Source organism: Acanthochromis polyacanthus, chromosome 11 (genome assembly GCF_021347895.1).
Source record: "Acanthochromis polyacanthus isolate Apoly-LR-REF ecotype Palm Island chromosome 11, KAUST_Apoly_ChrSc, whole genome shotgun sequence".
Taxonomy (NCBI): domain Eukaryota; kingdom Metazoa; phylum Chordata; class Actinopteri; family Pomacentridae; genus Acanthochromis; species Acanthochromis polyacanthus.
In genome coordinates this window covers 4,110,847-4,135,515 of record NC_067123.1, presented here as the reverse complement: position 1 = coordinate 4,135,515, position 24,669 = coordinate 4,110,847, and the positions used below count along the sequence as shown (strand labels likewise).

The 24,669-nt window shown below is 36.8% G+C and overlaps 2 protein-coding genes across 6 annotated transcripts in view; one reads left to right on the top strand and one right to left on the bottom strand.

Moving 5' to 3' along the window:
* Positions 1-5,030, top strand: part of ext1c (exostoses (multiple) 1c) — a 147,052-nt gene extending 142,022 nt beyond the window's left edge. For all 3 annotated transcript variants that reach the window (XM_022212070.2, XM_051955466.1, XM_051955467.1), the window contains exons 11-12: positions 2,993-3,164; positions 4,400-5,030. In XM_022212070.2, the coding sequence (XP_022067762.1) occupies positions 2,993-3,164; positions 4,400-4,585 (358 nt within the window). In that variant the 3' untranslated portion in view covers positions 4,586-5,030. The remainder of the gene's footprint in view (positions 1-2,992; positions 3,165-4,399) is intronic.
* zgc:114119 (Mediator of RNA polymerase II transcription subunit 30-like) lies at positions 121-19,321 on the bottom strand. 3 transcript variants are annotated; one of them, XM_051955484.1, is made up of 6 exons: positions 19,110-19,321; positions 17,417-17,653; positions 14,996-15,154; positions 14,230-14,319; positions 12,615-12,711; positions 121-3,264 (listed from the first exon to the last, which is right to left on the bottom strand). In XM_051955484.1, exons 2-5 carry the CDS (start codon positions 17,639-17,641, stop codon positions 12,616-12,618), a joined length of 570 nt encoding a protein of 189 aa, XP_051811444.1. In that variant the 5' UTR covers positions 17,642-17,653; positions 19,110-19,321; the 3' UTR covers positions 121-3,264; position 12,615. The 3 variants fall into 3 exon arrangements, with proteins under 3 accessions (XP_051811444.1, XP_022067765.1, XP_022067764.1); XM_022212073.2 differs by lacking the exon at positions 121-3,264 and adding an exon at positions 10,226-10,841; XM_022212072.2 differs by lacking the exon at positions 121-3,264 and adding an exon at positions 10,226-10,792.
* Between the last annotated feature and the right edge of the window lie 5,348 nt (positions 19,322-24,669).

Genomic DNA, 24,669 nt, shown 5'->3' with positions numbered 1-24,669 from the left:
ACACTTAAAAAAAACACATTTACGGCTAGAAAAGCTTTGATTTAGTCTTTTTCAATTAAGATGAGTGAACATAACGCAACACAAAGCTCTATCTTATATGAAAGGATCAAACAAAAGAAGTCAGCATTTATTTTCTTCTACTAATGTTTTGCTTTTTAGCACATTTAATGGAACAAATCAATCCGACAAATAACCCGAATCATGTTATTTATGTGAATTTATCAGATTTGTTTAAACATTACAGCCTAAAACAATGCCAGAATGTAATAAAATACAACTTTACCTGACTCTAATTATTATAAAAACAAAATAACACCCAAGAGTTTATAAAGTGATTTAGTTTGAAGAAGGATTTTTTCCTCTTTTTTTTTCTATTCATTTTTCCCTCTTTTTTCTTAAAGAGAAAAATGCCCAAAATTACTCCAAAAAAGTGTTCAAAATTAAATAAAAATGTCTGAAAAAATAGACAAAAATGATTCTAAAATGACTCAATAATCGTTAACAATGACAAAGGTTACCCCAAATGGCTCCAGAGTTATTCAAAATAGCACAAACGTCGCCCAGTATTACTGAATAATAGTTGAAAATGACTCAAGAATTCTCAAAATCACACAACAAAAATCTAAATTACACAAAATCTGTCCACTATTGAATACAAAATATTGAAACTGACTAAACACTTGCTGAAAGTTAGTCATAAAATGTCCAAAATGCTTCAAAAATTGTTCAAAATTACTCAAAAGTAGCCCAATATTACTGAATAACTGTTTACAGTGACACAAAAAAATGTGCAATATCACTCAAAATTACCCAAAAGCTGTCAAATATAGCATAAAAGTTACCACGTTACTCAGTAACTGTTGAAAATTATTAATACATTGTCCGAAATCACTCAATAATTGCTGAAAATTACTAAAACAAATATTCAAAATGACAGGCGTTCCAAAATTATACAAAAATTATTCCAAAATGACTCAATAATTGTTAAAAATGACACAAATCTGTCTAAGGTTACCTCAAATTGTCCAAAAATGAATCAGAATTTGTTCCAAATAACACAACAGTCGCCCAGTATCACTGCATAATTGTTAAAAGTGGCACAAAACTGTCCAATGTAGCAAAAAAAAGATCCAAAATTACTCAATTATTGCTCAGAATTGCTCATAAATTGTCAGAAATTACTCAAAAATGTTAAAAATGAAAACCAAGAGCACCAAAATTATACAAAAATGACTCAATAATTGTTAAACATGACACAAATCTGTCTAAGGTTACCCCAAATTATCCAAAATTACTGTAATTTAGTATTTTATGATTCATTTCAGACTTTTATAGATCACTTATTGTGTGAATAAACTGACCTGACTGAACTAAATGCTGTTTTTGCACCAAAAAATGAATAAAAATATGATTAATTCCGCAAAGAAAAAGCAGCTGATTCCTAGATTTAATTGCTTGTGTACACATAAATGTAGTTGATTTTAGCTCCAAAGCACAGTTTGAATATGATTTAAAGGAATATAATTAAGGTTTGTCTGTTGCAGCTGTGACGTAAAACTGACAGAATAAATCCGTACGTTTTCCACCGGTGGGTTTTACTGGTTCTGCTCTAGAAATGTGAATCCTGTTGGCGGTGAAACTCGTCCCAGATACATATCATCAACATACATCTCAGCTCCTACAGTTTCTATAGATATTAATGTCTTTTACACCCTTTCTGTCTTCCTCCTGCATCTGTGATGTAAAAACATGTTTTTAACAAGATATTTATGTATATTTTTATGGTTGGATGAAGAAATTGTGATTGGACAAAGTGTGATAGGATGTAAAAAACACTGGCAGCAAATGTGGCAAATATTCCTGCAACAGAATGTAAATAAAAATCAAATAGAAAATGTGTAAAAGAGGCGCTCGGTGGAAAAATATCAGCTGTTTAACCCTCTAAGCAGTTTCTGCTCCTGTTACAGCTTCACTTTGGGCTCAATAAATTCAGAAGAAATAAGAATTTAAGGCTGAATTTCTTACTTAAGATACAAAAATGTAAAAATGTATCTCTATATTCTTTAAACATTTTACTTCGTACAGCTTCTTTTGCTCACTGTTTTTCTTGAAACGTGTCCAAAGTCATATAAAATTGTCCGAATTGACTAAAAATCTGTCTGAAGTACCAAAAAAATCCAAAAATGTCTCTAAACTCGCTAAAAATACCGAAAATTAGGTCAATATGACATTTTTTTGGGGTCATTTTGGCCGATTTTTGGTCCAGTTTTAAGTCTCTGCTCATCATCAGTAGAAAGATGTTTCTCCATGCTGAATGGATCCCCAACAACTTTATCTCCTCTCTTCACTGTTTCTGAGCCAGGCTGCATTTATTTGTTGACAGAGTAGCTTTGGTTTTCCTCTCGTGATTATTCTGGACAAGTCATGTGTAGTTTTAGCCCATTTTGAATAATTTGTTCACTCATTTTGACACTAAAAATTATTAAGCAGGTATGACCAGCTTTAACACAATTACAAAATATTGGTACAACAGATTCTTGGGGTTTCAAAATGGTTCTCCCAATATAACTAAGAAAAAATATATTTTGTTTCATAAATATGGAAATATTTTTCATTTTCTGACCCCACTCTTCAGTAGATTTTGTCCAATTAGCTTCAAATATGCAAAAGAAATTTTTAAAAACTGCTGAAAATGGGTCAATGCACAATTTTGGAAAGTATCTGATACATCAACCTAAAAAAATCACAAATATTTTTATAGATATACAAATTTTAAGCAATAAACATGTTGGCAGTTAAAGACAGTCAAGTAGGAACTGTCAAACGGTACAACTTTTTAAAACGTACTTGCTTTTTAAGATAACATGTCTTTCTAACCTGCTCTAGGGCTTTTCGGTTTTCATTTTCCCAGTAATTTCTCCTCTTCTTTCCATAAACACATTCTAAACTATAACCCGCATGCAGACGTCTAACCCCCTGATCTGCCCCTCAGGTACTACCACTACCTGTTCACCCACTACCTGCCCCAGTCTCTGAGGACTCTGGTGGACCGGACCTCCAACTGCGAGGACATCCTGATGAACTTCCTGGTTTCCGCCGTGACTCACCTGCCGCCCATCAAAGTGGCCCAAAGGAAGCAGTACAAGGAGCTGCCGAGTCCCCAGGTGGGTTTGTTGCTTCATCAAGGACCACGGTGGAGTTATACGATGATCGGCGTTGGTTTGTCCGTCCGCCGTCTGTCCCTCTGTTCTCAACATAACGGATCTGGATGAAATTTTCAGGGAAGGTCACTGAGGTAACAAATGAAGTGAGAATTTGACTCATTTTCTCATAGCCTTATTTTTTTTTAAACAACCAGGAGTCTCCCCCTGCTGGCTGTTAGAAAGAATGCAGATTTAAGGCTTCGCTTTTCACATCCAGAGGATGAATCCAACTTTTACGAACACTTTACGTTGTAGAAGCACGTGTTGCTGGTTGCTCTGTTTTTGTGAAAACTCCACTGGATGGCACCAAAGTCTGTAATTACTCTGTCAAGGAATGTGGCGCTATTATGTGACAATTGCCGTCTGTCCGTCTGTCCGTAACGTTATTCAAAAACAGACCAACGGATTTGGATGACATTTTCAGTGAAGGTCAGAAATGACACAAGGACCAAGTGATTAGATTCTGGCAGTGATGCAGCTGATAGTCTGGATCCTCGGATTTGTTCAAGATTTCTGTATCATTGCCAGATGGCGTGATGGCATCACTGTAACCATGACAACAAGTAAACACTACGTCAACTACAAATCCACTATCAGGACTTATCCATCAGAAATGATCCAAGGAACAACTGATTAAATTGTGGGGGTGTTTCTGAGTCCCATCAGTTCATCCTCATCAGAACAATCCTGTTGTCTGTGGAGACTGTCAGTCATTCAGGTCATGGTGATCGTAGGAGCTTCAGTAGAAATCAACCAGATGTCTCTGTAGGTTCTTGAAGACGTCCACCTCTCATCCAAGATGAGAACGTCTTCAAGAACCTACAGAGATGTCCAGTTGAACAATCCTGTTGTTTCTCTACACAACCTCCAGTTTTCTTTAATCTAAAATTCATATTTTTATTCCGAGTCCCATCAATTCCCGCTGCCTGCTACATATTTATGTCACGTGATTCGGTATCCATACATAACGTATGCAAAGGTCATTCAGTTTGTGGGTACGTCTATATTAAATCTATGTTGCCGTGATTTCTGATCATCAATAACTAATCAAAAAATGCTGCATTTCTGACGTATGGGGGAATAGTAGCCTTGGAGGAGGACTGAGCTCTGAGGGCTTTTCTAGTTTTTGCTGCCGTAGTGTCGGGACATCCATACAGGACTGGATGCTAAATGACTCTACTCTGTTCTGCCCCCAGGGAACAAAGACCGTCCCGTGGGCCAACCCGGAGCACTTCAACCAGAGGCAGGAGTGCATCAACACCTTTGCCAGCTGGTTCGGCTACATGCCCCTGGTCCACTCCCAGTTCCGCCTGGACCCGGTGCTCTTCAAGGACCAGGTGTCTGTCCTCCGCAAGAAGTACAAAGACCTGGAGAGGGCGTAGCAGGATCCGAGGGCGTGGAGGTCTGGGCTGACAAACGGACCCATCGGTGGCGGACGTGGCGCTCAAGGATGGCTGGGGATTTTACAGCAGCCGGATCCATTCGTGACAATCATCAGACGGACCCTGGTGGTCTGATCTGGACTACAGACGTTCACATACGAAGCGAAAGGGATCCATAAGTCTGGAAAGGGCCTCAAATGATTCTCCTGGAATGTCGAGGCCTTGACGGCGTCTTTGGTGGCGTCTCACTGAGGAAGGACAATCTGTTAAAAAGGAAAGATGTTGACGCCGTGACACTGAGCAGGGACTGACTGGTACTGGTGCCGTGCACTCCGGCTGACGATGTGTGGCTCAGCGTCACCGTGCAGGGACTGTTGCCAAGGAAACAGATCATTTCACATCAAATGCTAACTGTAAAACCAATAAAATGATTTATAAATGCGAACTCTGGCACACTGGTGCTGTGAGATGTTTGAGTTTCTTGTGTAAACACCGTTCAAAGGGGTCCAGGACGTATATTTTCTGCAGGGGTTCCTTCTTCAAGGCAGAAACACATCAGTGAGGCTAATAATAACTGGCATCCTGTAAGTTTAGATGTATCAGCAACACAACAGGGGATGTTTCTATGAAAAGAGCTTTACAAATCAGGTTGGTTTTGTGATTAAAAAGCAAAAAGACCAGACTTCACACTGGTCCTGTTTACAAACTGAATGTACTGTAGCAGTGATGATCCTTAAACAGCTCCATCAGTCTCAACCAGTACTGCAACTAACAACATGTAACATTTTTTAATCAATTATCAGACAATTATTTTGTCAATTAGTCATGTTTTCTTAGATGTTAGAAACCCAACACTCCAAAGCCCTACAATACAGTGTCTATCAAAAACCAAATTAAACTGACCATGATGGAGTATTGAAAAGCAAACTTTCCCAAGAAGATCTTCTTGGGAAAGTTTGCTTTTTAACACTCAATCATGGTCAATTTAATTTGGCTTTTTGGACAACAATTTAGAAACAAAGACTCTGTCATGTCAAAGTGAAAACAGATTTCTACAAAATAATGTCAATTTATATAATGTCAATCATTTACAAGTATGAAGTACTGTACACAAGTATATTTTGGTGCTAAATGTCCCACAGTTAGTGAATGGATGATCTGAGGTCAGTGAATGTCTCGCAATGATTGCAGTCTCAAGACTCCTGGATCTGGAAGGTCCAGTCTCTGGTGGATCAGAACTCTTGGATAGAACTCCATCATGAAGACTAAAGAACAGTCCAAGAAACTCTGAGAAAAGCTTGTTGAACAGCATCGGTCAGGACGATACAAGAGCATTTAAAGTTCCTGAAGATCTCATGGAGTCCAGTTAAATCCATCATTAAGGAATGGATGAAAGATGGAACATGAATAAATCTGACTAGAGCAGGACGTCCTCAAGAACTGAGAAGAAAGAGACTAGTGAGGGAGGCCACCAAGACTCCTATGACTCCTCTGAAGGAGTTCCAAGAAAGAGACTAGTGAGGGAGGCCACTACTACAACTATGATTCCTGTACTTCACCAGTCAAAGCTTTATGGAGACAAAGAGAAAGACTCTGTTGGAAAAAGCTCCAATTAAATCTGGACTAGAGTTCACCAGAAGATGTGGAGACTCTCAAGACACCTGGAAGAAGGTTCTTTGTTCTGAGGAGACCAGGATGGAGCTTTTTGACCATCAGACTAGACGCTAGGATTGGTGGACAACAAATATCACAAACACACCATTCCTGCTGTGAAGCATGGTGGTGGCAGCATCATGATGTTCCTCAGCAGCAGGTCCTGGAAGGCTGGTAAAGGTAGAGGGTCAATGAATGCAGCAAAGTCTGTAGAAATCCTGGAAGACCTGATGCAGTCTGAAGAGAACTAAGATCAGTTTTCCATCCAGACAATGAGTGGAAGTAAACAGACAAAGATCCTCAGAGAAGGTTTGAAAACAACAAAGTGGAAGTTCTGGAGGAGTCAGAGTCCAGACCTCAGTCCAACTGAGAATTAGTCTGGATCTGAAAGGTTTTGTTCACTCAGGATCCCTGAGGAACCAGACAGAGTTTGGTCAAATTGCAGCGTCCAGATGTTCAGGATGATTGAGAACAACAAGATCAATGATGGAACTTCAGACAAAGGTGGATCTACTCAATACCAACTGGAATCACTTATTTTATGATTATATTTGAATTGATTGATATTATTTTGGAGAAATCCGATTCCACTTTGACATAACAGTCTTTTTTTGGGGTAAATTCTTGTCAAAAAAGCCAAATTAAAGTGACCATGATTGAATGTTGAAAAGCAATGAAGTATTTTCAGCATATGAAGACAAACAGCTCATTTAGAAGCTACAACTGATGAGTTTTCCCAAAACAGTTCCGATTATCAGCCATCAGACTCTTTGCAACATAAATGTTCCGGGTATTGACTTTCCATTTTATCCTCAGCTGAGCGTTCCGCTGCTTCACATTTGCACAGTTGATGGAAAACGGACGATTAACGCTGTGTAAACATTTCCTGAGACAATCTGATGGCCGTGCTGATTATGCATGCCGATGCCAATTGTTTATCCGGCAGCCAATTTAACGGAGAAATGCTTTCAGGCGGAAGGAATTAGCTGTAAAATTATTCCAACGGCAGAAATCGCCGCTCCTCCATGACTGCAGGAGCTGCTGGAGTGTGAAGAAAGATGAATACAGGAGATGAGGATGTTCCTTTAAACCTCTCCGGCCTCCAGCTACAACAAAACCAGACTCAGAATGGCTCCACAACGACCAGAACTTAGATACAAATTTGTCTAAATTGTGTCAGAGATTAGGTGAAATCTGTCCAAAATGACTCAAGTTTATCCAAAATTGATCCAAATGACTCCGATGTGTCAATTAAAATTAAGTTAAAATGTGTGCTTAAAGACTACAACGTTCTCAGAATGACTCAAAAAAAGAAAAGTCTAAAATGGCATAAATCTTGTCAAAAATATTTTCTTAATGTCCCAAATGACTAAAACTTGTCCAAAATTCCTAAAATGTGACAAAAATCTGTCCACAATGGCCTAAGTTTAGCAAAGAAATAGAGCAAAATGACTAAAACTTTTCTAAAATTCCTAAAAATTGCCTATATGGTGTCAGAAATTAGTTGAAATCCATCTAAAAATACACAAAACTAGACTCAAAAGGTGTCCAAAATGACTAAAACTTTTCTAAAATTCGCCCAAATTGTGTCCCAAATGAGGTGAAATCTGTCCAAAATGACAGAAAAAATCCTAAAATGACTCAAATGTATCTAAAATAAAGTCAAAATGTGTCCTTTATGACTACAACATTCTCAAAATGACTCGAAATACGTCCACAATGACATACACACGTGGACAAAATTGTTGGTACCCCTCAGTTAAAGAAGGAAAAACCCACAATTCTCACTGAAATCACTTGAAACTCACAAAAGTAACAATAAATAAAAATTTATTGAAAATTAAATAATCAAAATCAGCCATCACTTTTGAATTGTTGATTAACATAATTATTTAAAAAAACAAACTAATGAAATAGGGCTGGACAAAAATGATGGTACCCATAACTTAATATTTTGTTGCACAACCTTTTGAGGCAATCACTGCAATTAAACGATTTCTGTATTTGTCAATGAGCGTTCTGCAGCTGTCAACAGGTATTTTGGCCCACTCCTCATGAGCAAACAGCTCCAGTTGTCTCAGGTTTGATGGGTGTCTTCTCCAAATGGCATGTTTCAGCTCCTTCCACATATGTTCAATGGGATTCAGATCTGGGCTCATAGAAGGCCACTTTAGAATAGTCCAACGCTTTTCTCTCAGCCATTCTTGGGTGTTTTTGGCTGTGTGTTTTGGATCGTTGTCCTGTTGGAAGACCCATGACCTGCGACTGAGACCAAGCTTTCTGACACTAGGCAGCACATTTCTCTCCAGAATGCCTTGATAGTCTTCAGATTTCATCGTACCTTGCACACTTTCAAGACACCCTGTGCCAGATGCAGCAAAGCAGCCCCAAAACATTACTGAGCCTCCTCCATGTTTCACCGTAGGGACAGTGTTCTTTTCTTCGTATGCTTGGTTTTTGAGTCTATGAACATAGAGTTGATGTGCCTTACCAAAAAGCTCCAGTTTGGTCTCATCTGTCCAAAGGACATTCTCCCAGAAGCTTTGTGGCTTGTCAACATGCATTTTTGCAAATTCCAGTCTGGCTTTTTTATGAGTTTTTTTCAGCAGTGGTGTCCTCCTTGGTCGTCTCCCATGAAGTCCACTTTGGCTCAAACAACGACGAATGGTGCGATCTGACACTGATGTACCTTGGCCTTGGAGTTCACCTTTAATTTCTTTGGAGGTTGCTCTGGGCTCTTTGGATACAATTCCAACGATCCGTCTCTTCAATTTGTCATCAATTTTCCTCTTGCGGCCACGTCCAGGGAGGTTGGCTACTGTCCCGTGGGTCTTGAACTTCTGAATAATATGAGCCACTGTTGTCACAGGAACTTCAAGCTGTTTAGAGATGGTCTTATAGCCTTTACCTTTAAGATGTTTGTCTATCATTTTTTTTTCGGATGTCCTGGGACAATTCTCTCCTTCGCTTTCTGTTGTCCATGTTCAGTGTGGTACACACCTTTTCACCAAACAGCAGGGTGACTACTTGTCTCCCTTTTAATAGGCAGACTGACTGATTATGAGTTTGGAAACACCTGTGATGTCAATTAAATGACACACCTGAGTTAATCATGTCACTCTGGTCAAATAGTTTTCAATCTTTTATAGAGGTACCATCATTTTTGTCCAGGCCTGTTTCATTAGTTTGTTTTTTAAATAATTATGTTAATCAACAATTCAAAAGTGATGGCTGTTTTTGATTATTTAATTTTCAATAAATTTTTATTTATTGTTACTTTTGTGAGTTTCAAGTGATTTCAGTGAGAATTGTGGGTTTTTCCTTCTTTAACTGAGGGGTACCAACAATTTTGTCCACGTGTGTAAACCTGGTCAACAATCAGTGGCGGATCTTCAAATTCTTACAGTTGTGGTCAAAAGTTTACATCCACTTGTAAAGAACATAACGTCATGGCTCTCTTCCAGTTATTTCTACAACTCTGATTTTTCTCTGATAGAGTGATTGGAACAGATACTTCTTTGTCACTAAGACATTCATGAAGTTTGGTTCTTTTATGACTTTATTATGGGTTAACAGAAAAAGTGACCAAATCTGCTGGGTCAAAAATATACATACAGCAATGCTAATACTTGGTTAATTATGTATAATTAAATATGGTTAATTATTAATGGTAATTCCTAAAATATGTCTAAGTTGTCTCCAAAATGAGGTGAAATCCATACAAGACTTAATTTTATGCTAAATTGATCTAAAATGACAGAAAAAAAGTCTAAAATGACTCAAATTGAAGTCTACAACAATCTCAAAATGATTCAGAATGGCTGAAAAATGACAGAAATCTCATCAAAAATACTTTTTGAATGTCCTAAATGATGAAAACTGATCCAAAATTCCTAAAAGCGTGTAAAGCGAGATGAATACAGGAGGTCAGGATGTGTTTTCAAAGAGGTCTGAGTGGGTTTGGAAGCTTTAAAACAGACGTTTGAATAAAAAAAAAAGATGTTTATTGAGTACAAAACAGAAAATGATACCACAGATTACAAAAATAAATTCACAGGTGAGAGTCTGGACGTCCTCAGGGGTAAACAGGTGAGGCGTCTGAGCTAATCTCATTAAAGCACCTGAGATACGGAGCTGCCGAGGAGTTAAGGTGAGTCCAGAACACCCAAACGTTCTCATCGTAAACAATTTAAGTCTGTCTGGTGTCAAAGTCAGCACCTGGAGGCAGAACGCCGTAGAAGAAACGCCGAAACAAATCCTCTGCTGTCACTTTTTCACCTGAGGCGGTTATTTAAACAGTAAAAAACTGGAGTCTGTTACTGATCAGAACAGTTAGAAAACAGAGCGGCCGTGAGCTGCCGAGTACGAAGACAGAACGATCAGGAACGGAGTGGATCGGATCAGGTTTAACAGGTCCACCAAAGATGTGGAAGGTCTGAAGATCCCACAGGCATTCCTTTTCTCTTCACCTCACTTCCTGAGCGTCAGCATGGCGTTGACGTCCCACAGCAGGTTCCTCGTCTGGTCCATCAGAACCTTCATCTCCTGGTTCTTCTGCACCAAGACGACACAGAAACACCGTCAGACTTCAGCAGCTGCAGTCCTGATAAGGAGGAGCATTCATGTCTGCATGTAGCTAAAAAATGATTCAAAAGTGCAGAACAAAGAGCACGAGAAAACTCTTCTGACGTCTTTTGCTCTCTGTGATGTTTCTGGACGTGGAAGAAGTCTTTCCTAAAAACACTTTGTGTATCTCACAGTAGCATCGTGCTGAAACATTAACGGACCGTAAACAGTGAACTGTGCTTTAGTGATGTTTAGTTCAGGAAACTGGACTTATTCTAGTGATCTTGAAGACGTTTCGCCTCTCATCCAAGCGGCTTCACCAGTCCTAAAATTCGCTTTAGAGGCATCCGAGAAGATGGGAGGCGAAAGGTCTTCAAGGTCACAAGAATAAGTCGTGACCTTAAGATGACCTGGACGACTGAGAACCTTCACAGATGGAGTGATATTACAACGTTCTCAAAATGACTCAGAAATGACACAAATCTGGTCAAAACGTTTTTCTAAATGTCCCACATAACTAAATCTCATCCAAAAATTCTTAAAATGTGTCAAAAAGGAGATAAAATTCATCCAAAATGACTTGAGTTGGTCCAAAATTGACAGTAAAGACTCTAAAATGACTCAAAAATAATCCAAAATGAGGAAAACTTTTCTAAAATTCCTCAAAATTTGCTGAAATTGTGTCTGAAATTAGGTGAAATCTGTCCAAAATGACAGAAAAAAGGTCTAAAATGACTGAGACGTGGCCAAAATAAAGTCAGATTGAGTCCATAATTCTCAAAATGACTCCAAATGAGTCTAAAATGACAAAAATCTTGTCAGAAATGTTTTTTTAAATGTCCCACATGACTAAAACTTATCCAGAATTCCTAAAATGTCTCAAATATGAAGAGAAATCCATCCAACACTGAACCAAAATGACAGTAAAGAGTCTAAAAAGACTCAAAAAATTGCCCAAAAATAGTCCAAACAGACAATATTTTTTATAAAATTCCTCAAATTTGCCTAAATTGTGCATGAAATCAGGTGAAATCCATCCAAACTGACAGAAAAAAAGTCTAAAATAACTGAAATGTGTCCAAAATAAAGTCAGATTGAGAATTTGTCAATTATGACAAAAATCTTTTCAAAACCATTTTTCTAAATGTCCCAAATGCCTAAAACTCATCTAGAATTCCTAAAATGTGTCAAAAATGAGGTGAAATACGTCCGAAATGACATAAGTTTATCTAAAATTGATCCAACATGACACAAAAAAATGTAAAATGACTCAAATGTGTTCAAAATAAAGTCAAATTAAAAAGTATAAAGACTACAGTGTGCTCAAAATTAGTCTAAAATGGCAAAAACTTTTCTAAAATTCCTAAAATTTGCCAAAAATTTGTCTGAAATTGGGTGAAATCGGTCCAAAATGACAGAAAAAAGTCTAAAATGAAAGTTAAAATGAAGTCAAAATGTGTTTTTAGTGCTACAATGTTCTCAAAATGACAAACTTTTCTAAAATTCCTAAAATGTGTCTAAAATGAAGTGAAGTTTGCCAAAATCAGTCCAAAATGAGTGAAATATTATAAAAATTGCATAAAATATTATCGACATTGTGCCTGAAATCAGGTGAAGTCCATCCAAAATGACTAAAACGTGTCCATAATAAAGTCAAATTGTGTCATTAAAGACGACAGTGTTTTCAGAATGAGTCTAAAATGACATAAATCTGGTCAAAAACGTTTTTCTAAAAGTCCCACATGACTTAAACATGATGGAAAGCAGGTGGCAGGTCTGAAGATCCCACAGATATCCCTTTTCTCTTCACCTCACTTCCTGAGCGTCAGCATGGCGTTGACGTCCCACAGCAGGTTCCTCATCTGGTCCATCAGAACCTTCATCTCCTGGTTCTTCTGACGCACCTTCTGTAGCAAAACAGCACAGAAACACCATCAGAACAACTCCAGTCCTGACGAGGAGCTTTCATGTCAGGTTCTGTTAAACCTCAGCGGCCTCCAGCTACGTTTCCCCCAGAGGAACTGAGAAATCAAGGCTGCTGTTAACAGGAACACCTCATCCTGGAACCATGCAGTTTCTGTATCCGAGTGAAGCAGTGCTGCCACCTACTGGACTCTCACTGTCACTGCTCTGTGGAATATAAAATAAAAGGTGGGAGTATTTTAAAACCCATCTCTACAAAAATAACTAGGAGCCGAGCTGATAAAAAACTGAAAAAAGACTGAAATTTATTTTTAAAAAACTGACAAAAAAAAACTACAAAAGATAGAAATTTATTTTAAAATTAGACCAAAAAAATACAAAAGGTGATGGAATTTTTTTTAAATTAGACCAAAAAAAAAATACAAAAAGATTGAAAATGAAAAGAAACTAAAAGAAATTGAGAAAAACAAAAAAACAAAAAAATATATTTAAAATTTGCAAAAAAAAAATTAGACAAGAAAGTCAACAAAAACAACAAAAAGATTGAAAATGACAAAAACTGAAATAAAAACAAGATTGAAAATGACAAAAAATGAGACAAAGAACAACAGATTTTTTTAATTTGACAGAACAATAAAACAGATTGAAAATGACAAAAAATGACAAAAAACATAGATTAAAAATTACAAAAACTGAGACCAAAAAAACAACAAAAACAGAGTGAGAATGACAAGAATTAAAAAAAGTGAAAGAAATTGAGAATTGACAAAAAAATTTTTTGAAAACAACAAAAAGATTGAAAATGACAAAAAATGAGACAATAACAACAAAAATAGATTGAAATAAAAAATAGACAAAAAACAAAAAGATTGATAGAAAAAATATTTAAAAAAACAAAGACAAAAAAATGACAGAAAAACAAAAAAAGATTAAAAATTGCAAAAAATAAGACAGAAAAAAACTAAATGACAAAAAACTGCAAAGAGAGCATGAACTCCACTGTTAACAAAAACCCTCATCCTGAGCCCATGCAGAGTTTCTGTATCCGAGTGAAGCGGTGCTGCCACCTACTGGACTCTCACTGTCACTGCTCTGAGGAATATAGAATAAAATGTGGGATTAATATTTTAAAACCCACCTCTACAAAAATAACTAGGAGCCGAGCTGCCAGGTAGCAACACATTGATGTGATTCATCAAAGATTCATCAAAGGGTGCAACAGTTTTATCGGTTAGTTTAAGGAAAAATGCCAAACATTTGCTGACTCCTGATTTGTATGTGCTCAGGCTTCAGATTTTTTGTGTTAAACATGAGAGTGAACCTGAACATAACTGATGTTCAAACAGGACAGGAAAAACATTAATAAATGCCATTTTTGCCTCTTGGGAACCATCATCTTTACTACTATCAAAGGATGTGCTGAATGCTGATTCAGACGGGAGGCCGACACGTTTAGATGTTTTCAGACAAACAGAAAGGGGCTAAAGAGGACAGAAACAAACCTCCAGAACCTCCTTCCTCTCCTGGTTGACAGCAGGACTGCAGGGCTCCACTCTGACAGAAAGCAGCTCCTCTCCAACGTACGGCACCAACTAAAAACACAACAAACACAAACTGTTGTTATTTACCCAAGTGTCCAGAGGGCTGGAATGTGAGGGAGACTAGAGGGGGAGCAGGCTAGCAGGTTAGCATGTTGAGCCTAAAGTCATAGCTCTCAGTGAAAGTGGATCTCCTTTACATGCTAGATCTCCATGGTAACTGATGCTGTGGAGCTAGATCTCCATGGTAACTGATGCTGTGGAGCTAGATCTCCATGGTAACTGATGCTGTGGAGCTAGATCTCCATGGTAACTGATGCTGTGGAGCTAGATCTCCATGGTAACTGATGCTGCGGAGCTAGATCTCCATGGTAACTGATGCTGTGGGGCTATATTTCCGTGGTAACTGATGCTGTGGAGTTAGATCTCCATGGTAACTGATGCTACACAATTAGATCTCCATGGTAACTGATGCTGTGAAGCTAGATCTCCATGGTAACTGATGTTGTGGCATTAGATCTCCATGGCAAAGACAGTTGAAAACCACCTTCATACCTGTTTAATTCTGATAAGGTTTTAATTTTAGTTTTAGTGAAACTACAGAGCATGAAAAGAGATTTAAAAAAGAAAATTCTGCAAAATGTACCGTCATTTATTTGGATATATATATATATATATATATATATATATACACACATATGGATATAGGAGTTAAAATTTTGCCGCTGACCTCCGTGGGACCCTCCTGCAGGTCGGACGTCATCTCCACACAGCGCTCATAGAGCAGCCGGAGCTTCCTGAAGAGCAGGGCGAGCTGCCGGAGGTGTTCCTGCAGCTTCCCGAAGCGGTCCTGGTACATGGCCTGGCTCTGGGTCACCCCGTTAGGAAGCTGAACCAAACACACAGCGGCTCTAATTAGCCTACATCTTGTTACCATCACAGGAAATATACTTTACTGGCACCCGGAGGGGAATCAGCCCCAGGCAGCAGCAGGAAACCGAATAATCCATACATACGTACAACCACGGATGAAAACATTTCCACATGCATATTCATCAGGAGATGCACTGCAGCAAGGATCCTCTAATGCTTTTACATCTTTTAGAAGATTTCAGATGTTTTAATTGTGAAAACAGATGTAGTCCAGATTTTCTGTAAGATAAAAGGCTGATAACATCTAAAATCTCCCCTTTCTTCAGTGTAAGTTACCCAATACATGAGCTAAACACAGAGGGGTAAAATATTAAAACCTGGAGGAGATCCAGTGGCTCTGGGCGTTTTACTGGCAAGGTTTTAATGCATTAGTGTCCTTAGAGGGACAGTAAATCAATACAGAGTTGTTCTGCACGCTTGGAGAATCGATGGCAGGTAGCTGGGACTCTTTAAGGTGGTTTTCCCTTTAATTTGTGAGCGACAACAAGCTGGAAGGAATCAGTGACAAACTTTTTTTTTCTGAACTGTGGGTATTCAAAATGGCATTTGTGTAATTTTAGCTTCATATATCAAATACTTTCCAGGAATTTCTTTAGAGAAAATGTCTGTTGACCCACTTTCTGCAGGTTTTTCTGCACACTGAGATCAAAACTGTGCTTCAACAACAACATGTCAGGAACTATTAAAGATAAACGTCTGAGATTTTCAGTTATTTCTCATCGGACCGCTGGTTCTGATTCTGTTTTAATGCTGCGTGCTTTTTTGTTCTAAAATATTCAGGCAAATCAGACACAGTCAAGCAGTAACTGTTCTAATTTTTGTTCTTATTTTTATAAACCTGTCTCTACATACTGCAGATGTTTTAATCTTCAGATTTTTAGCTTAGATTTGGCTACATGTTACAAAGAAATGATGCATCACAGATAAAAAAAAGAAAGTGTTGAAAATCCAAAGTTTCTACAGTTTTTGGCTCTGACAGATTGTGCAACTTTGGCTTTTTCTAAAAGGAAAACATGCCTTTTACGTTCCCAGTGGGTTTTGGGCTTCATAGGGTTTAAAACTTATTTAAATGCCAAAAATAAAACAGTTCTAGTTTCCTGAATGTGAGCATTTGTCAATAATAATAACAATGACAACAAAAACAGATTGAAAATGGCAAAAAATGTGACAAAAAACAACAAATAGAAATTGAAAATGACAAAAAATAAACAAAAAAAGAGACTGAAATAAACAAAAAAACAACAGAGATCAAAAACGATAAAAATGAGAAAAAATAAAATACAACAAAAATATAGATTGAAAATGACAAAAACTGGGACAAAAAACAAAAAGATTGAAAGTGACAAATGAGATTAAAAAACAACAAAAATAGATTGAAAATGAGAAAATGAGATAGAAAATAACAAAAATAGATTGAAAATGAGAAAATGAGATAGAAAATAACAAAAATAGATTGAAAATGAGAAAATGAGATAGAAAATAACAAAAATAGATTGAAAATGAGAAAGAATGAGATAGAAAAAAACAAAAATAGATTGAAAATGACAAAAAACAACAAAAAAGGTTGAGAAAGAGAAAATTTTTACAAAAAGATTAAAAATCACAAAAATTTCATAAAAAAACAAAAAGACTGAAAATTACACAAAAATGTTTAAAAAAAAACAAGAGTTAAACATGACAAAAAAATTAATAAGTAAACAACAAAAACTGATTGAAAATTACAAAAAACAGACAAAAAATAACAGAAAAAAAAATCTGTTCTTGCAAAAAAAAAAGTAACCAGAAAATGACAACGTGGATTCTAGGAATTTGCAGCAAGCATGTGTCTCTAAAGATTTTTTTTTGCCTATTGATCAGCTGATAGTTCATAAAATAATTATCCATGTAGCTTTTGTCTGATTTTTAGTCAAGCTAAATGAAATATCCTCGAGTGTTTTTAAAATATCCTGTTTATTTCTACTGGATCTGCAAATGAGGGCCGAGAAATATTTTTAAAAATGTGTAAAGAAACAGAAATAGACACAAAAACATTAATAAAATCAGAACAATTAGGCTTTAAAAGGTCATTGCAGAGTGAACTAATAAACTAATATCTCTACTGATGTTTTAAAATTCATCATCGACACAGCTGCAGAACACAGACTCAAAATAAAACCACTGAGGAAAAGTGACTTTCTCTCCACTCAGAACAATAAACAAGCCGCCGTTCTTCCGTTACCTGCGTGGCTCGTGTGAACTGGAAGATCTCCATGGTTCTGGTGACGATGTCCTGCACCGTCTCCTGTCCGATCCTGCAGAGGAACACCGGGGAGATTTCTCTCAGGGCTCCCTGAGGAGGGACCGGCTGCTGCCCCGGGGCCGAGGGGGCACCTGGGGGCAGGTGAGGCTGCTGCTGGGCCGGCATCCCGGCCATGCCCGGCTTCTGAGGCAAGGAAGCTGCCATGAGGACGCAAACCTGCAGGAGAGGATGCAAATGAGGCGAGAGGAGGGTTTATATAGCGATTACTGAAGCAGAATAAAATAGATTTATGGTCACTGTGCATATTTGTGTAACAAAATGTATTGTGTATCCACTAAAAATAAAATATATGAAGTCAAACACATGAATCTGTCCATGTAAGTACTGAGAAAACTATAAAAATAGCATCAAAAGCCAGTGAAATGATGGTAACACGGACTGTTTTAAATATAAATATTGCACGCAACGTCTGCAGTGATTCAGCGCTGTTGGCACATAATAAAAACTGTTTTTCTTGGGATAAAATGTCATGACAGTGGCAGTAATGGGCAGTGTTTGTTAGATTTCAGTTCATTTCTTTGGTATTTATATGCACTTTAGGGAAATATTGTGCTATACACAGTATTTAGCTGCTTTTAAGATGAAGGCTTAAGACAGTGGATGACAAACTGTGAAAATACAACACAAAACTACAGAATAAACCACAGATTTGTCAACTTTTTGGCTTCTTATAACAGCAGTTTGGGTAATATTTCAGGCGTCTACAAGTTGTTAATAACCCGATTAAATAGTGTTTTTTCAATAAATGCTCAAATGAGTCAATAACTAAATGAGCTTAAACACAGCACTGTAAATAGTAATAACAAATAAATACTACACACTAAATAATTATATCTGTCTGAGGGACTAAATCAGGACTTTCATTGCAATACTTTAATTATATTTTGCTGCTAATACTAATTTAAGTAGGATTTTACAAGCAGGAATTTTACTCGTGACTTTTCCTTAAGTAAAGCAGCTAAATACTTCTTTCACCACTGCTAAATACAATAACTGAAGGGGTTTTTACATATTTCCTAGACATTTCTTCTAATAAACAGTGTTCTTGATAACAAACCTACAAACCCTCTGTTCTTGTAAACACTAAATAAAAACACGCTGCGTCTTAAGCACCAGAAGCTAATATTAGCAGCTAAAAATGCTAGCCCAAACAACACAGAATCAATACTGAAGCAAGCTGGTTAGCATACAGCTAGCTAGCTCTCATCACCTTAGCATGTATTGTTCTGAATAGCCGGTGAGGTAAAACCAGCCGCTAGCTTCTGTCGCTTCGACGGTCAAAACGCACCGTGTCAGTGGTGTACTGTGTTTGAGCTAGTTTGCTAGTTAGCGTCTAGCTAGCCCGTGTCGCTAAGATTGGCAGGGTTAGCCGCTAACATTAGCTTCCGTCGCTCCGGCGCTCAAAACGCAGCGTTTCAATAACATACTGTGCTTGAGTTAACTCGCTAGTTAGCATATAGCTAGCCCGTGTCGTTAAGAATGGCAGGGTTAGCGGCTGACATTAGCTTTCGTGCTTCGGCGCCTTAAACGCAATAGCATTCCAGGCTTTGCGCTAACTAGCAGCTAACATCAGGCTAGCAAGCTAACTGGCGGCATGTGCAGCTCTTCTTACCTAAATTCACACGTTCCCTCGGCTGGATGCGGTCCAGATGTCTCCAGTTTGTTCAGGCTGTTGCTAAAAATTAAGGTTTGGTTATTTATTATTTTAACTGAAACATGATAATGAGTCGTTTTCACTGATTTCTGGCAGGAAGCTCAGCTCGGTATTGTTTTCATGGCATCACTGGTTGGCACAGAGGAGCTGATTTCTAACCAGCAGATGGAGACAAACTGAAGGAATCCTGCAGCTCAGAGGAGGTTTCTGAAGCTCTGAGGTTAGATATTAATCTGATTATTGCATAACTTTCAGGTATTTCAGAGTGTCAGTGTAGATTATTAGTCATCGAGGTCAAATTTATCCTAAAAAACTCACTGTGGATCAGAGGGAAAGGTTTATTCTAACCAAAATACTACTTTCGACCAAAGAAGTTATAGTTTAAGGGTTTCTCTCTACCAAAATAGTGCTTTCTGTCCAAGTACTTGGTGTGTTGAAACTTTATTCTATTCAAAATATATTTTCTAACAAACAAGTTATAGTTTTAAACATTTATTTCACCAAAAATACTGCTTTCAGTCAAGGTGCTTATAGTTTTAAAGGTTTATTCTACCCACAATACTGCTTTCTGTCCATGTATATATAACTTTAAAGTTTTATTCCACTTAAAATACTACTTTCTAAGATACAAGTTATGGTTTTAAAAGTGTATTCCACCCAAGATACTTCTTTCTGTCCAAGTACTTACAGTTTAAAGGTTGTCCCCACCCAAAATACTACTTTCTAACATACAAGTTATGGTTTTAAAAGATGTTTATTTCACCCAAAAATACTTCATTCTGTCCAAGTATTTGTAGTTTTCAAGTTTTTTTCCACACAAAATACTAGTTTCTGCCCAAACACTTACAGTTTAATGGTATATTCCATCCAAAATACTACTTTCTGTTCAAGTATTTATAGTTTTAAATGTTTCCTCCACTCAAAACACTACTTTCTGTCCAAGTACTTACAGTTTAGAGATTTTTTCTACACAAAATCTTAATTTCAGCCGAACATGTTATGGGTTTACGGGTGTATTCCTCCCAATATACTACTGTGCAACAAATTAATATTTTCAAAGGGCTTTGTTCCACCCAAAATATTACTTTCTAACACACAAGTTATCGTTTTAAAATTCCACTCAAAAATACTTCTATCCTTCCACGTATCTATAGTTTTTAAGGTTTATTCCACCAAAAATGCTACTTTCTGTCCAAGTACTTACATTTTTAAAGGTTTTCTCCATTCAAAATACTTCTTTCTTTCCAATGACTTATACTTTTAAATACTACATTCCAACAAATTAGTTATATTTCCTAAGGTTTATTCAACTCAAAATACTACTTTCTGACAAACAAACTGTGGTTTTCAAAGTTTATTCCACCAAAAAATACCTCTTTCTGTTCCAGTGTAGATAGTTGAAAGGTTTCCTCCACCCAAAATATTACTTTCTGCCCAAGTACTTATAGTTTCAAAGGTTTATTCCACCAAAAATACAAATTTCTGATGAACAGGGTATCAGTTTAATGCTTTATTCCTCCCAAAATATTCCTTTCTGTCCCAGTGCTTATCAGTTTAAAGGTTTTTTTCCAGTCAAAACACTCATTTTTTATGTAAATACTTTCAATTTTAAAGGTTCATTCTACCCCAAATACAAACAGTATTTCATTATCATGTGTGGTATAGACAGCAAGAATGACTTTCTCCTGTTCTATTCTAGTTTTATTTTAGCTTACAATGTATTGTACTTCTATCTGATCTTATATTATCTTAAAATTCAATTCTACTCTGCAAATATTTACTTTACATGAACTGTTTTCTTCTGTAACAAAACACAAAACAGATAAACATGTTTTTAAATGTAATATCAGTTAAATGAAGCTCTAATTATTGGTTCTCTGTGCTTTATTGTGGCATTTTTCATGATTTGTGATATCTTAATATGGAAATAAAACCCCACTTTCTCAGATTAGTGTTTCTAAAACAGATGAATTGCGTCACCCGGCAGCAGCAGCAGATTTTCTGGAGTCAGATGGAGGTCACGGAGAGAAACTAGTTTGCCTGCCGGCTCAACCAGACCAATGAGATCGGTCAATGGAAAACTTCTCGTGTTCCCTGCTTTCTTTTTATTTGTTAAATCCTCACAGCTCAGCTAATCCTCGGTTTACATACGATGTGAGGCTGCACATGCCGAGGCAGGTGGTGGTTTAGACTTTTAAACTTCCTCTGTTGGCCTGAATAATCAGAAAACAGCATCAATGTTTCCTCAGCAACTAACAAATGAAACTTATGTGTTTTTGTTCCTGAAAAATCCTGAATACTTTGACTTTATTTGAAGTTTGTGTCTCTACACCAGAATGAAAACGAAATGTTCATGGATTATTTGTGGTTTTATTGTGTTGTATGACTTCATGCTCCACCTAAACTATAATTCATATCCTCAATAACTGGATAAACATATAGTAATAGAACAAACTGTCTAAAGCAGGGGTGTCCAACATGAGGCCCATGGGCCAAAAGTGGTCCTCCAGAGGGTCCAATCCGGCCCTCAAAGGGTAAAAATTACAGAGAAGACATTAACTGCAGATTGTAAATTAGTAAAACTATAAATTTAAAATCATTTCTAGACCATGACAAGTTGTTTGGATCATAAAGTAAAAACACTAGATTGTTCTTTGTTCTTTTGTTTTGTGTCTCATTTTTTGTCATTTTGTCTGATTTTTGTAGTTTGTTTCATATTTTTGTCATTTTGTTTCATATTTTTGTCATTTTGTGTCTCATTTCTGTATATTTTGTCTTGTTTTTTTTAATCTTTGTTGTCATTTGTCTCATGTTTTTACAATTTAATTTCTCATTTTTGTCGTTTTGTTTCTCGTTTTTGTCATTTTGTGTCTAATGTTTGTAATATTTTGTCTTGTTTTTGTTGTTTTTGGCTTTTTTGTTGTTTTGTTTCTTGTTTTGTGGTGTTTTTGTCTCGTTTTAGTCATTTTGTGTCTAATTTTTGTAATATTTTGTCTTGTTTTAGTTTATTGTCTTTTTGTCATTTTCTTGTTTTTGTGGTTTTGTTTCTAATTTTTAATTTGTCTTATTTTTTCATTTTGTGTTTCGCGTTATTAGTCGTTTTGCATATCGGTTTTGTCATTTCTCCATTTTTTGTTGCTTTATAACTTTTTTGTCAAAGTTTTGTCTCTTTTTTGTTTTGTTTCATGTCGTTTGTCTAATTTTTTGTCATTTTGTGTCTAATTTTTCTAATATTTTGTCTCTTTTTTGCTGTTTTTTGTCTTTTTTTGTCTTCTTCTGTGGTTGTGATCCTCCAGTAAATCCTCTCTGCTTCAGTTCCAGGTGACTAAATGTTGTGTTCCTTTGTAGACACTCTGTGATCTGGAAGTTGTAATGTGGAAATGATAAACTGAGGCTGAATGTTGATGAAACTGAATTTATTTTTCTTCATAAATTTCAGGTTGTTCATGATGTTTAGTAAAAAGATAATTCCTTAAATGTGAACATTTGTGCAGTAAAACAAAGGAACCATTAGGAGTTGTGGCTATTTCTAGGTTATTGTGCTGTGATTTTACTGATTTTACTGGTTTTACTGGTCCGATCCACTGGAGATCAGACTGGACTGAATAAACCTGGCCTAAGATGAGTTTGACTCTCTTGATCTACAGTCATGTGCTGACTCATGTTGGATTTTACAAGTCAAAGTGAAGCAAATCAAATCAACCTGGGCTGAGCTCAGACTTGCATGTGATATTTGACCTCATTTTATCATTTTATAACTCTTTCACATCAATTTTTTTTATTCTGTTGACCTGATCTCATCCTGAAGTACAAGGTTTTGTCCGTTTGGCACTTCTTTTTTTTTCGTTTTATTGTCACAACATGCAGACCTGGAAAAACTGTAAAACTATTGAAATCTGTTTATATATATATATATAGAAACTTTGCTCAATGTGTAATAAATATATTTTAGCAATTTGACTCCCCTGACTGTAAAACAATCCTTGATGAGGACTGATGCAGTTTAAACGTGTCAAATAAACAGCCCGGTGTCAGAATGAAACAGAAAATGTTTTGTTTTTGTGAGAAATTCCAGATTTCTACAGCGTTCATGTTCCAGTGGATTTGACATAAAACTTCTCAACTAAACATTTTTTCTTCTATACTCTAACGCAGTACCTTCTTTTGAAGATAAAAGCTGACCAATGGAGTGTTTTTATGTGAGGGTGAGGCATCATAACTCAAAAAGATTGACGCAAACTGTCATTTCTAAGTTTTTTTTTTATTGCCGTGTGGACCAGTTTCCCAGCATCGCGTTAGGTTTCATTTTGTTTACAGCAAGAAACTAGAGCAGTAATCCCATCTGGCCTTAAGTTCACTAGAGTTTACCTGCGTGACAGAGAGTTTAGGAAGTCACACAGCTGTATAAAGTCCTATTTCTGTACACCATGGGAGAAACATGACCAACAGGAAGTCATAAACCAAACATAGACAAGGTTAACTGGTCTCCGCGTAAACATGATTTGATGAGAAATACAAATTAAACAGGTCAGATGCAAAACTGTGACTCACCGTCCACAACCCTGAACCTACAAGAGAGTTTGTTTATTTGATTTGAATCAGGTTAAAGTCCAGCTCAGCAACTATTTCAGGCATTTCTATTGTCCTCTCTGTGCAGAGATGTTCCTGATTTTGACAACAATAGGCAGATTAAAGAAGTACGTCCTGTTTTATGTGTAGTTAAAGGACCTACAGTCATGAACTTAAGCTTCCATGCACTTGTAAAGTTCATGTTTATCATCAGTCTTGTTTCAATGACTCCTAGAACTCTGAATCATTAAAACACATGAATCTTTGTCACAAAAAACAAATCATGTATTTTGATTCTTTCATTGATTTATTAAAGGTATTCTGGAAATAGAACAAAACTGGGTCAAAAATTTACAAACAGCAACTTAAATGATCAGTTTTGTTGATGGATAAAGTTGTGTTAATCAGATTTTCTTAGTTTGATGACCTCTTAACTTCTCCTGAGTGATTCCAGTCGACTACAGCTGCTGACTCCTCTGAGACGATTTAACTGGAACCCATCAGATCCGCTCATTAGACACAATCTGAAAGTCTACATGTGTTTTGGTCCTTTCATGGATTTATAAAAGGTCTCCTGGAAATGTGACAGAACCTGCTGGATCATAAATATAGTAACAGAAATGTTAATATTTGGTCAAATGTGTTCATTTCCACCTCAGTTCTTCTGGTTTCAATCTTCTAGTTGATCTTTGACTCCTCTGGACAGAATTGGTTTAGTTCCACTAATCTGTCATCTTTCTGACTTGGTTCTTCAGGTTCTTGATGGTTTAAGTCAGGACTTTGGGGAGACCAGTCTAGAATCTTCATTCCATTCTGATGGAACCATTTCTTTACCACGTCTGATGTGTGTTTGGACTCATTGTCTGGTTCAAACATTCAACCTTCTGCTGATGGTTTTAGGTTTTCCTGAAGAACGTGGAGGTGATCCTCCTTCTTCCTTGTTCCATTT

Bases quoted from the DNA above. Each gene is read 5' to 3' on its own strand.
- zgc:114119 (XM_051955484.1), bottom strand. From the start codon at position 17,641: ATGGCAGCTTCCTTGCCTCAGAAGCCGGGCATGGCCGGGATGCCGGCC. The intron at 14,320-14,995 runs GTCAGCGGCAAA...TTGTGTTTTTAG, and splicing joins TGCAGGAGGGTCCCACGGAG to TTGGTGCCGTACGTTGGAGA. The intron at 12,712-14,229 runs GTTTGTTTCTGT...GTTTTGCTACAG, and splicing joins AGAGGAAGGAGGTTCTGGAG to AAGGTGCGTCAGAAGAACCA.